The following is a 14268-nucleotide window of genomic DNA, read 5'->3' on the forward strand; positions in this document are numbered from 1 at the left end:
GACCACTTCACTCTTCTCATGATGTCGATTATTGCTTCAGTTGGGACCATTTTTGTCTTTTTCTTTGTCGACAACGCAATCCAGACTTGTCTTGGACTAGGTTCTCTAGAAAGTCAAAACTAGTAAAGCTTATATATGTACATGGGCATAAATAAATATTTGGAATAAGATTTATCTCCAGAAAATGATTCACTTGGTTGTAGGACTGTCAAGATCCAAGTTCATGGGCAAGACTTCAAGTTGGAGGGTTCTTCTGAGTCACACAGCTGCAGGGGCTGAGAAACCCAAGACCATAGGGAGTGGAGAGACTGAGGAATCCAAGATCAGCAGGTCAGACAGCAAGCTGCTGACTTACAGGCTGCAGAGGGCAATAAATCCTGAGAATGGCAGGCAATATGGTAGGCTCAGGTCCCAGGAACCAGAAGAAAGATGAGAAGAGCAGATGCAGGATCCAGACGAGTGGAAACCTAGAGAGCTGTGCCCGAGGGTCTCACAGATTCAACACAGGTCACATCTCAGGAGCCTCACTTTCCGTGTGTGTGTGTGTGTGTGGTGTAGTGACTCCATTGTTTACAACAGCCTTCCCAGATGACGGCCTTTGACTTTTTCTACATGGCTAGGTAAATAAACATGCAAATAAGATGTACAGACACTGATGAGGGGATTAATCAATCTTGCCACCCTGCCAGGTTTAAATTGAGAAATCTTAGTGGCACAAAATAGGAATCTTTCTACCAGCAAGAAAGAAGAAAGACAGAATGCCGTAAGCATTCAATTTACCAACACGTGGGGTCACTAGGAGTTGGAACCAACGCAACAGGAACTGGTCAGGAGTCATTGATTGGTTCAAATGGTTAAACACTCAACTAATAACCAACAGGGTGGCAGTGGGTTTCAACTCCAACCACAGGTAAGTAACAAGCAAGAAAGATCTGCTTTTCCACAATGAATAATAGCCAATCACGGTAACAGCAGTCAAAAAATTAAGAGGTGTTGCATTGGGAAAATCTGCTGTCAAAAACCTCTCCAAATTTGTAAAGACCAAAGATGTTTAAAGGCTGAGGGTGTGCCTGACCCAGCCACAATATTTTTTTGTTTCCTATGCATCTGGAAGTTGGACAATAAATAAGGATGATCGAAGTCCTGATGTCTTTGAACTGCGGTGTTGGAGAAAAGAACTGGAAGATAATCTATGGGCTGCCTAAAGCAGGATGCTCCTCAGAGGCAAGGAAGGGGGAACTTTTCACATATTTTGGGCATGTTTTGCCAAAAGGCCTAGACCTTGGCAAAAAGTAACAAGCTGGGAAAGGCGGAGGGTTAGAGGAAGAGAAGCATATCCTCAACAAGATGAACTGGCAAAGTGACGGTGACAATGGGCTTGTGCATGTCGGAGACGGTGACGCGGTGCAGGACACAGCAAGGTTCAGATCTGTTTTTCATAGGGTTGCTATGTGCTGGCACCTAATAACAATGGTCTTAAAAATCCTACGGAATACAGTCCTACTCTGTAACATGTCAACAGCAACTGGTCTGGTTTCTCTGTGCGCACGGGTCAGCTACTGGTTCCTTTATTATGTTCTCTTGGCATATTTATCTTTACTTGTGCCAATTTCTATAACTTTGGTAATCAGCTAGGACAAATTCCTCCATGCATTTCTTACTCAGTATTATCTTTGTAATCATTGATCATCTACTCTTGTGTATATATTCTGGAATCAGCTTGTCAAGTTTCACAAAATATCTTACTGGAATTCTAACTGGAAATACGACACACTATAATCAATTTGGGAAAACATTAACATTTTAAATAAATGTGGAACTTTTATTCCTTGAAAATGTTTGTTCTTTCTATTTAACTCTTTCATAATACACTTTGATGTAGGTATTATTTTTTTCTCCCTAGAGGGAAAGAATCCCTATATACTGTTATACTTATTACTCCATACCTTTTTATGTTATTGTTGCTATTCCTCCCCACCACCACGCCTCACTGTGCACTGCTTCAGTGCATGCAGTCTAGAAGCAAGGAGGTCATGGTTTGCTCTGGCGTGGAACACTGTGAGAGACCCCCAAGGATAGCTGTGCCATAAATCTAAACCCAAGCATTATTGTTGCTATTTTTAATGATATAGCCTTTAAAAAAGTTACATTTGTAGTGTGCTACTGGTGTAGAAGTAAGTAATTCCTTTCATTATGTTAATTTTGTATCCAGTAACCTTGTTAAATAACTGGGGGTCATATGAAAATGACTGCTCATTTTTTTCTGTGATAATACTTATTTTTCTCTGCTGACTAAGACTTCCAGTAGGAGGTTAAATAAATGTGGCAACAGTGTGGTCATCTGGTTTTTGTTTGTGATGATAAAAGGCAAACTTTTACCATCATGGGGTATGGTGACTGACGTGGGTTTGTACAGGTATCTCTCACCACATTAAAAAGAAAAGTTCTACCACAACAAGATAAAGGTAAATAATCCAATAGAAAAATGGGCACAGGATATGAACAGGCACTTCACCGAAGACGACATTCAGATGGCTAACAAACACATGAAGAAACGCTCAAAATCCCTAGCCCTAAGAGAGATGCAAATTAAAACAACTATGAGATATCATCTCACCCCAGTCAAAATAGCAAAATTTAACAGAACAGCAAGCAACAAATGCTGGCGAGGTTGTGGAGAAACTGGAACCCTGATTCACTGTTGGTGGGAGTGTAAAATGGTGCAATCCCTGTGGAAAGCAGTATGGCGCTTTCTCAAAAAGTTGCAAATAGAGATACCATTTGACCCAGCAATTCCACTACTGGGAATATACCCTGAAGAGACCATAGCTGACATCCAAGCAGATATATGCACACCCATGTTTATTGCAGCTTTGTTCACAATAGCAAGGAGTTGGAAACAACCTAAGTGCCCATCAACAAACGAATGGCTAGAGAAGCTGTGGTATATTCGCACAATGGAATACTATGCTGCATTAAAAAACAAGGAACTCATGCAATATTATTCAAAATGGTTGACTCTGGAGAACATTATGCTGAGTGAAATATCCCAGTCACAAAAGGACAAATATTACATGATGCCACTGTTGTAGAATGGGACTGTCCTTGGGGTTGGGGAGAGACTGAGTAAGATGGGTTCAATAATGTATACTGCACTGAAACAGAGGAAGGAGAGAACCGTTTAAAAGAGAGATATAACTGGGTATTTCTGTCATCACAGGAGACTAGAGCGAGGGCTACATGGTGGAGGGGGCCTGGGGGAGGGTTTGTAAAACAATGAAAGAATCTTTTCTTTTACTTTTCCATAATTTTTGGACTCATGTACTTATAACTTGTTAGTCAAATTTGTGTCTTCTAGGTTGCAACACCCCCATGATACATCTTCAAGGATATGAACATGTACGGCCAAGCCCAATCAATAAGAGTGCATCTAAATTCCAAAATCAATCTCCATAATAGTCTATGTGTTTCCTATTGCCAAAGGGGCCCTTTAGAGTAGTGAGAGAAGATCTTCACCCTGAAACCCACAGCGTCCCTTTTCAGCAGGAAGTAGCTAAGAGAATATGCCATCCCCTTTTCCTTATGACTCAGGGTGAAGTCTCTCTCAGGGAGGAGTGATAGGGAATGGCAAAGGACACACTGACAAAGAAGATTAATCAGAACTGGCTTTGACAAGCACTGTGGCATTTGGACAAGAACAAACTGGGAGGAGGGTAGAGAGAATAGTGCAACAATGAATGAATGGAAACCCAAAATCTCTGTAAATGTTTATGAAAATTAATAAAATATAGGAAAAAAAAAGACATTGAAATATATACTATGGAAAAAAAAAAAAAAGAAAAGTTCTCTTGTACCTCAAGTTTGCCAGTGGGATGTGGACTCTTATCAAATACGTTTCCTAAAACTACTGAAATACAGTCTGTCTCCTTCAATCTGTAAGTGGTATCAATTCCCAGTAACAGATTCTATAATGTTAAAGAATTCTTGGGAAACACCAAACCTGACAGATTACACCTGCTAATATGCTCTTAAGGATGCTTGTACTTACATTCATAAACCGGGCTTTTAATTACCCTTTTCTTGTACTGTTCTCGAGAGCCTTGGTGGCACAGTGGTTTAGCGCTCAGTTGCTAGTGAGAAGGTCAGCCGTCTGAACCAACGAGCCTCCCCGTGGGAATAAGGCACTCATGCAAATTTTGTTTCCTGACACCGACTGTAATATCATCACCTCCTTCCCCTCACATCCTTCCCACTTCTCCCCAGGCCCATTCCCTTTTCTTTCATAACCTTCCTGCCTTCTAAACTTCGTCCTTGGACAAATGCTCTTTTGATTTGAGATGGCTGATTGTTCTAAGGAGTGTGCACCTCCCCAGCATTACTAGTCACATCACAGACCTGTCTTCTATCAACATTTTTTGAGAGCCCAACTATTTTTCACATCCCGAGGCTGTGTCAGTTGCTAGGACTACACGGTGAGCAGGAGGACACACGGTCTTTGCCTCAGCATATGGAGCCGACTAACGAGGAATATGCACACAGTCGGGGGAGACTCAGATGTGATCACAGGCCGCTCAGGATACACTGGAAGCTCGTATCAGAGGGAAGCCAGCAGAGACTATTATCTGAGCGCAGGAAAGACCTTCCACCAGGCACACAAGGTGAGCGGAAGGAGAGGGTGTGCCTTTCAGGAGGCGAGTCAGCATGTGCAAAGGCCTGGAGGCAGAATTCAGAGGGATGGTGCATCACGTGCTCAGTGGTGAGCGGTAAGAGGGGTCCAGGAGGGTAGACAGTTCTCCAATCATGCAGGGTCTCACAGACCGCCAGGGAGTCTGACTGAGAGCCAGGGGAAGCACTAAAGGGGCAGGTTAAGGATTCCAGTAGAATTGTAACACACCAAAAGGAAACATTCTTGCAGATGGTGAAGTCCTAGGTGAATTTCTTATTGTGTAGAATCTTACATGGTTTCCTTTGAGGGGGTTTCAAAGAAAAGAGAATGCAAATTCTGGGGCAACAAATATGTTTGCAGAAACAAGGTACAATTTTTCCAGGAGAAATGCAAACATCTTGGGACAATCTTAAGAGTATCTGTGATGAATTAAAATCACATTTAACAGTTAGTCATGAAGGGTACAAGAGCAAGTGCTGCCCTTTAAAAAGCAAACAAACCAAAGCCCCCTGAGAGTGCCCATCCCATCCCCTCCAAGCACCAGAAGGGGCTGCTCTGTCGCCTTAAGGAGCAAAAAACTGGACCCTGCTCTTTTGCACGGCCTTCAGTTTGCCTCTGCTGTGTAAGGTCATTCGTCAGGAAAAAGCAGGATTTATCCCCTTCTACTGAAATCAGCTTATTTTCTTAGAAAGCACACATTATTAAACAGAAAAAGCAATTAGCAGACTAAGAAATACTAATACTGATCCTATAAAGATAACTGTTTTTCAAGTAACCTTCTTAAAAAATTGGCAAATAGGATACCTAGATTTCTCTCAGGCACCTTATCCTATAAAGGTATATGCTTTTAAAGGAATTTTTTTTAAAGGCAAATAGGATACCTAGATGTCTCTTAAGCACCTCATTTAGTATATTGTATTAACCCATACGAGTAACATAAACAGACTACAGTTCCAACACTCTCCTGTAAGGCTGGGCTTGAGTGTGTCAGAGAGGATGAGGAAGGCAAGGACAGAGTGGGGTTCAGATCCATCATTCACAGGGTTGCTATGAGGTGTAGTCAACTTGCTGGCACTTTAACAACCATCACAAACAACAAAGAAACAGTGCTAGGCTTTGAGGGACTCTGAAGCCAGCCAGGAACTGCAGACAGGCAAGAACTGACTAATCACAAGGTGTTGCAAGTGGCAGGAAAATCCTTTCTCCCAAGGCCCCTGCCCCTTCACAAGCCACACCGACCACTAACTGCTGTGAACTGGCCAAGTGGCCCCAGGGGAGATTGCTTCCCTAACCATCACAGGCCCTGCTCGCAGGCAGACAGAAGCCCTTGGGCTCTAAAATCAGCAGGGCACACCTTAGGGGTGGGGGTAGTGTCTATCCTGAGTGTGCTAGCCCCTCCTCAACCCGGTCACTGCTGGCTACAGGTCATATGTGAACTGCTATGGAAAGTTCACGTGGGGGAATGTGCTGTCACAGGGAACACTGTACCTGTTCAGGACACACTCCATAGCTCTGGCCTCTAAAACCAATGGTTCGAACTTTCCAGGTGATCAATTAGGGCTACTCTGCCCTACGGCTGGTTGATGCTGAGTTTGCTGACTGAGGCTTCGTGTGCGGGAAAGCAGGGGCCATCAACAGGGGCTGCACTCACTAGCACCAACAACCAGGGAACCGTCAGGGCAATGTCTCACCAGAGTAAGATGCCACCATTCGGGACCCGGTGGTGACCAGGCGAGTGCAAACTGCCACCCAGGTCCCTGACAGAGAGCCTGCTCCCACAGTCAGCTGCCTCTCTGTGTATCCAACAGCTCTGGCCTCTGAAACCAACAGGTCAGACCCTGAGGAAAACCGTGGGTCTATTTGATCCCCCTTCCAGTTGGTGCTGAGAACTGTAGATTGGGGGCTGTTGTGTAACGAGGAAGCAAGCATCTTGAACGGAGGTTATACACAGCTAGCATAGAATAGGCTGTGATGGCCACAAGGCTGACTTACTGGGGGTTCAATCCTAGAGTGACCTGTAACTCTCGGGTGTTGGACTGACGCAAATTCTTATAGAAGGTTCCCTAGAGTATAGTCAGGAGGTGGGCCATGTTCACCCCAAATACAGACAAAATTGAAGGGAGAAAGAACACTATAATAGCTGGGAACGTCAACATAGCACTTTTTTTAAATTTTTTTTTTTTTTTACAGAGGGTTTGGATTTCCATTCATTCATTGCCGCAATTTTCTCCCTGCCCACCCCTCCTCACCAGCTCGCTTCCCCCTCCGGAGAAAAAAAAAAAAGAGAGAAAAAAAAAATTCCTTCATTAGTATACAATTCCCACGTCCCTTCCCCCCACCCCCCACCCTGAGTACACTTCTCTATGCAACCTTAATTCTTGATTCTTGTGCTAACCATAATACTCAATCATATATCACTTCTAATCTGTTCTTTCCCTCATCTGTTTCAATACAATATACATAATTTATCCAGTTTTTTCTGTCATCAACATAGCACTTTTAATATGAGATGGCTCTGTAGATAGAAGATCAACAAGGAAAAACTACACTAGAATGAACAGATGTATATAGAAACAGCCCACTCAGAAACAGCACAATATATATTCTTCTCCAGTAAATGGGGACCATTAACTAACTAACATATGATCTTTCCTAGTGAATGGTCCCCGTGTACTGGAGAAGAATATATAGTAAGTTCAGATAAATTTGAAAGAACTAAGATTATACAAAGACATTTCTCTGACCACAACAGAGTGAAGATAGAAATCAGAGAACAAAATGCCTGAAGAACAGACAAACATCTTGAAATAAAACTCCTCACTCTTAAGCTACCCAATGGAGGAAGAACTCACAAGAGAAATTAAAAATTTCCTGGAGTCAGATGAAATAACATTGTATCAAACCATATGTAAAATAGTAAAGGCAGTAATTATTTGGAAGAAAATATCAAATCAACAACTTAACTCCAGGAGCTAGGAAGAGAAAAGTAAACTCAGCCTAAAGTTACAAAAACAAAAGGAAATTACAAACACAAGGGCAGAAAAAAAATTTAAAGAAAATAGTAGAGATAATCAATGAAAACTAGAAATTGGTTCTCTGAAAAGATTGTAAGATTGACAAATCTTTACCTACACTGACAAAGAAAAAAGGCACAAATAACCAAAATAAAAATGAAAGTCAGGGTTACATTACAACTGACCTGATGGGAATAAGGTCAATTATGACAAAACACTATGGACAACTGTACAGTAACAAAGTGCACAGGGTACATGAGATGGTCCAATTCTTAGAACCATACAAACTACTCAAACTGAAGAGGAAATACAAGTCTCAACAAAGAAGAGCCTCAAAAAGAGATCAAAAATCTAATGAAAGAAAAGTTGTGGGTTAAGTAAATTTGCTGGGAATTCTACCATTTAGTTAGAGAAGAGACACAGAATTGTTTAAGGTCTTCTATAAAGAGGGAAGGAAGAACATTCTGCAATACATTCTATGAAGCAAATAGAACTCTCATACTGAATCCTGGCAAGGACGCCACAAAAAGAGGGGGGAAAAAAGACCAGAAGAGTACGCGTTAATGTGAACACAGACGTAAAGCCACACACCGTGTTTAGTTGTGTGCGGCAGAGCGGGAACTAACTCACAGCTGGCCCTCCTGCGAGTTTTCAGAGGCTGTATGCTGCACGGGAGGAGACTGCCCATCCATAATCAGGTGGAATCTATCCCAGGTGTACAGGAAGGGGTCAATACGAAATCGATCAACTGAATTCAACACACCAACAGAACAAGGAAAAAGAACTATAATCATCCCTACAAACGTAAAAAGGCAATTTTGCAAATCTTACACCGTTTCTTAAAGAAACTGGAAAAGAATCTCTCAATATGATCCAGGGCATATAGAAAAACACAGCCAACATTACACTTAATGGAGAAGGACTGAAAGCCTTCACCTTGAAATCAGAAACACAATGATGTCTGTTCTCACCACTTCCAATTCAAGATTGCATAAGACATTCCAGCCAGAACAATAGTAAGAAAAAGAAATACAAGGTATCCACACTGAAAAATCAGAAGCAAAATTACCTATTTGTGGGTGGTAAAACCTTATATGTACAAAATTTCTAAAGTTAATTAAGGAATTTAGCAAAGTAGCAGGGTACAAAGCCAACAAAATGATTGGGGTTTCTTTACATCAGCAATGAGAAATACGACAGAAAAACCAGGAAAACAATTCCATTTAAGAGGCAAAAAAAAAATCTAGGAATAAATTTAACATGAAAGACTTATACAGTGAAAACTAGAAAACACTGTCAAAAGAGACTAAAGATTTACATAAAGGGAAAGCTGTTTCATACTCATGGACTGGAAGACTTAATATGGTTCAGATGTCAACACCACCCAAGGTGCTTTACAGAGTCAACACAACCCCAGTCAAAATTCTAATAGCGAGTCTCTGCACAGAAATGGAAAAAACTAATTTTTAAGGGAGCTCTGGTGGCCTTGTGGCAAGAAGCTGCACGTCAATCTCGAAGGTGCGCAGTCTGAATGCACTAGATGCTCTGCTGGAGAAGGAGGGGAAATCTCCTGGGCCAGTCAGTTCTGATTCGAGTTCTGATACTACACGGGAGCTCTGGGGGTGTGGTGTAGTATGTGTTATGCTAACAGAAAGTCCAGCAGTTCAAGTCCATGAGCTGCTCCTACGGAGAACACTGGCAGTCTCTTCCCACAGGGATCTACAGCCTTGTCAGTCTGATACAGAATTGCTACGATTCAGAACTTAATCCAACACAATGGCCGTGGGTTTGGGTGTTATTTGAGGGGATACAGCTGCAGGATTCCACATGGTTTGATGGTTAAGGCATTTAGTAGCTAGCCAATAGCTTGGTGGTTCAAACGTACCAGCTTTATTCAATTCAGGAGAGAAAGACTTGGCAGTCTACTTCTGCAAGGACTGACAGGTTTGGAATCTCTAAGAGACAGCAGTACTCTGTACTGTAGAGTCAATGAGAGTCAGAAAAGACTCAGTGGCAGTGGGCTTGGTTTGGTATATAGATACAACAATCTAAATAGTCTGGTATTGGTCTAACAATAAACACGTACACCGAGAGAATGAAATCAAGAGCCCCAAAAATAAACCTATACAGTGACTGCACTCATGATGAAAATTCCAACAGCCTTCTTTACAGAAGTAGAAAAAGCACTCCTCAATTTTATACAGAGAGGCAAGAGGTCCCAAAGAGCTAAAGCAATGTTGAAAGACTCAAATTTTGGATTTTAAAACATACTCTATAGGCGCAGTAATTAAAACAGGCTGGTGCTGCTGTTAACAGTAGACATGTAGACCAGCGGGAAAGAACCGAGAGTCCAGAAATAAACCCACACATCTACGGTTAAATGATTTTTGACAAGGGTGCTAAGTCCATTCAACGGGGAAAGAACAGTCCCCTTAATAAAGGGTTCTGGGGAAACTGGATTTCCACACGCAGAAAGTGAAACAGGATCTTGCCACATACCACAGAAAACAAATTCAAAATGGATTAAGGACATACATGTGTAAATTCAAACCATAAAGTTCTTAGAACAACAAGCAAGGGTAATGCTGTCAGACTGAGCTTTCAACAACGGATTATCTAATCAATTATCTAATAAACAGCAAAAGTACAAACAGCAAAAGACAAAATAAATAAATGTGACTGCATAAAAATGAAACACTTTTGTTCATCAAAACTATTGTAACTGTATACCAAAAAAAGTGTAAAGACAAGCTACTGACTGGGAGAATACCTTTAAAAATCATCTCTCTCTATCTAACACAATTTGACAATAAAAAGACAAATAATCCAACCATAAAATGGGCTAAAAACTTGAAATATTTTTTCACCAAAGAGAACATACAAATGCCCCAAACACACACAATGACGGTCAGTGCCATTATCCACCAGCAGGATACAAATCAGTTACAAGACAGACCATTCCACTCCCATGAGGACAGCTCAGACTCTACCTTTGCAAACCCTAGTGGGTGATTCTACTCTGTCTCAAAGGGTCACCACGGGTCAGATTAACTCAATGACAATAGGTTTGGTTCTGCTTTTCATGTAATCCTTTCTTCAATCTTCAGGCATCCTCTGGGTGGTGCAAATGGCTTGGCTCTTAGCTAGTAACCAAAAAGTGGGTAGACTGAATTCACCCAGAGACATCTCAGAGGAAAGAACTGGTGACATGCTTTGGGAAGATCATGGTCTTTGAAAGCTTTATGGGGTACACACAGTCCTACTCTTAAAGATTCAGGGTAACCAGGAGTAGGAATCAATTAAATGGTCGCTGGTTAAAATCGTCAGTATTACCAGCCACATTCATCATCACGTGTTTTCTCTCTACAGGGGTCTCTTTCAAAGGCCCTGGGCTCTTCTTTCCGCCTTCTCACAAGGGTCTCCAGAGCTAACACATCCATTTTTTTAGTCTCTGCTGTGGAATGTGCCCAATAGCAGACCCCACCTCTCACTCCAGCATCCACCTCACTTGCCTCTTCGTTTCCCTAATGACCCAGATGGGATTTACCACCTCCCTTACCCTAATGCTGTATCCTCCCCCGTGATCTATGTGATTTCTGTGAATAGGGTTGCTGGGGAAAGAAAAAGGATTCCCAAGACTGTAGCAATACAGCTTCTCTAAAGGACTAACAACAAAACAAGCTAAAACTCAACAAAAATGCCTCCCTGGTCCTTACCAGTCCGATTTTCCCTCCTTAAAAGCTACTCCCATATTCTAATGGGAGAAGCTAATAAAGTTAGACTAATTCCCAAATAACCACAGAATTTCTGGTTTCCAAAATTCTCATCTCTTCACAGTGTTGAGAAAGAAACATGCAATCCACGGCATCCTCCAGTCCGCTTCTGGATCCGAAGCCCATGGACAGGTAGCCAGGGGGAACATCTTAGAGGACTTGTGGTCCTATCACCATCTTTACGGGCGCCTTGGGGCCTCTTCTAATAGAAGTATCTAAAAGAAAACTCTTCCTTGTATTGAACTCAAACCTATTCTTCACCGTTTCTGCTTGTCACTCTTCATTGTAAGCCCTGAGCAAACAAAATTCCTTTCCCCTCCCACAGCCCTTCTCTTAAAAACACCAGATGGCCCCTGGTCTAACCTTTCTATATTCTAGGCCTCAGGGCAGCAGCAGGAGCAGCCAGATTAGCTGGGGGGTGGGGGTGGTGGGGGGGTTTGTGGCGGCTTCCTGAGTCAGCCAGGGAGGATCTGGTCCACACTCCAGCACGGGGAGGCCTAACAACGACGGGGGCCTTGCCTCCGAGCCTGCTGCACCTCCTTATATTCTGAAGTTGACTTTCCCCTTCATAACAGCTATGAGTGAGGACTCAAGAGAAGACAGTATTACAAATAAAAACTCAACACCCAGCTGGCTCTACAGATGCAGCCCCAAAGATTCCACCTGGGGTCAATGTCCTTAATTTAATGTGAATCAAAAGAAAGATCTATTAACAAGAAAAGTTTTAAAACAAAGGTGGTCCAAGATAGAAACATGATAAACGCTTACCTCCCCTTGGAAACTCTTCAGCAGTGGTGCTACCTGCTTGCGCAAATCCTGGAGCAAGAAGGACGGATCCGGAAGCAGCCATTTGTAAGGGAAAAAGAAGGGGAAAATTTGTTAAAGCTTCCTAAAATCAGCTTTTAATGACATGATTAGCGTTACATAAAGTAATCTTGGTACTTCTGATGTCCCTTTATTTCTAAAACATAGATAAAGCAGGCTACTGCTCTGTAATTAGAAGTTAAATCTGTATTTTCAATGAATGTGGTAAGAACACCAAGCGCGATCTACACACCAGAGCAGATAACGCCCAAGCGGGCCAAGGCCCGGGCGTCTACGCATTCTACTCTTCCAGAGCTGACTCGCATGCACGGAGCCATGTGAAACGGTGCGCTGTTAAACCAAGGGGGCGCCTCTGGCAGCCCGAATCCACCAGCTCTTTGGAAGAGAGAGGAGGCATTTCCTCCCGTGCACTTTCCAGCCTCTTGAAAATCCACTGCAGGGTCAGCTACGAGTTGGTTCCAACTTGATGACAATGAGTAGAGCTGCATTTTATAGATTAAAGGAGGAGAAGCCCAAGGCACTCAGCCCCCACCACTTACAGGGGTGTCTCGCCCACCCCCACAACTGCCAAGAAGCCCCTCACGGACTGTGGTTCTCCAGTTCTGTCAGGAAATGCGTTTCTGCTCTCATCAACCACTGAGTACAAGGTAAACTGCTACAGAAACAATGTGAAACTAATATACCAGCTCATGTAGCCTGCTATACTGTGAAGAAAGCGGTTAAATAAAATACAATACTAAAAAAGAAAAAATAAAAATGACAATACTCAAAGGGAAAATGAGGGAGAAGAGGCTAAAAGAATGAGAAGGACGGAGGAAAGATGCCCGTGCAGAATTTATGGGAAAGCCTGCACTTTAATCACAAGAAAAAGTCTTGCTGCTTTTGCCAGAATCTTAGCAATTAAAGATGAAGGAAGTAGAAACATGAGATGAGTGAGTTCACAGGGGTGTGTGTGTGTGTGTGTGTGTGTGTGTGTGTGTGTGTGTACATGCATATGTGGCAGGTAGGTGGGGTGACATGACCTGGACTACCTGTCAGGAGGAGAGAGAGAGGGTCCCCTTGGGAAAAGGAGGAGGGTGATGGCAGAAAGACCTCCCAGTAGCTTTTGGGTGGGCCTGCACCCCCTCTTCCACTGCCTTCTAGGAAGGACAAACAAGCAGAATGGTGACAGGAAGTGACTTTGTCACAGGCTGCAAACACAGGTGATGGAGCTTGTTTGTTGTTTGTTTTCCAAAAAGGCTGACGTTGTACGAAGGCGATTCGTTAACGAGGTGTCAGCAGGCTGCTAAGGTAAGCAGCAGCCAGGATAAGAGAGAAAAACAAGGCTGCGGTGCTGAGCCAGGCTGCCGCCAGCACAGCAGACCGGCTGTTCCAGAAGTCCAGACACACAGCGACCATCCGCCAAGGAGCAAGGCCACAGGCCCTCAGTGACATACGTTTTATTATTATTATTGTTAATTTTAATGAAAGTTCACAGAGACTTTAGATTTCCATTCTTCACTGTTGCACTTTTCTCCCTTCCCACCCCCCCAACCCCCCCAGTTCACTCTTCTCTTTGAAAAGTAAAAGAAAAACTCTTTCATTGTTATATAGTCCCTCCCCCCAAGTCTACTCCACTATGCAGTCTTCATTCTGGGCTCCTGTCATGACAATACTACCCAATCATATCTCCCTTTTAAACAGTTCTCTCCCTCATCTGTTTCAATGAGGTATACATAATTTATGCCATCTTTCTCAGTCTCCCCCCAACCCTGATGTCAGTCCTGTTTTACAACAGTGGCCCTATGCAATATTTGTCCTTCTGTGACTGAGATATTCACTCAGCATAATGTCCTCCAGGGTCACCCATTTTGTATAATATTTCATGAGTTCCTTGTTTTTCAAAGCAGCTTAGTATTTCATTGTGTGAATATACCACAGCTTCTCTGACCATTCGTTTGTTGATGGGCACTTATATTGTTTCCAACTCTTTCCTACTGTGAACAAAGAC

General features: G+C 42.7%; 1 protein-coding gene across 1 annotated transcript in view; it reads right to left on the minus strand.

Moving 5' to 3' along the window:
• Window positions 1-14268, minus strand: part of CUX1 (cut-like homeobox 1) — a 276918-nt gene that overhangs the window by 172877 nt on the left and 89773 nt on the right. Inside the window, exon 3 of the mRNA XM_006889801.1 lies at window positions 12222-12269. Within this exon, the coding sequence (XP_006889863.1) occupies window positions 12222-12269 (48 nt within the window). The remainder of the gene's footprint in view (window positions 1-12221; window positions 12270-14268) is intronic.

The sequence above is a fragment of the Elephantulus edwardii genome, unplaced genomic scaffold (assembly GCF_000299155.1).
Source record: "Elephantulus edwardii isolate Elephantulus edwardi_28Jun2011 unplaced genomic scaffold, EleEdw1.0 scaffold00080, whole genome shotgun sequence".
NCBI lineage: Eukaryota > Metazoa > Chordata > Mammalia > Macroscelidea > Macroscelididae > Elephantulus > Elephantulus edwardii.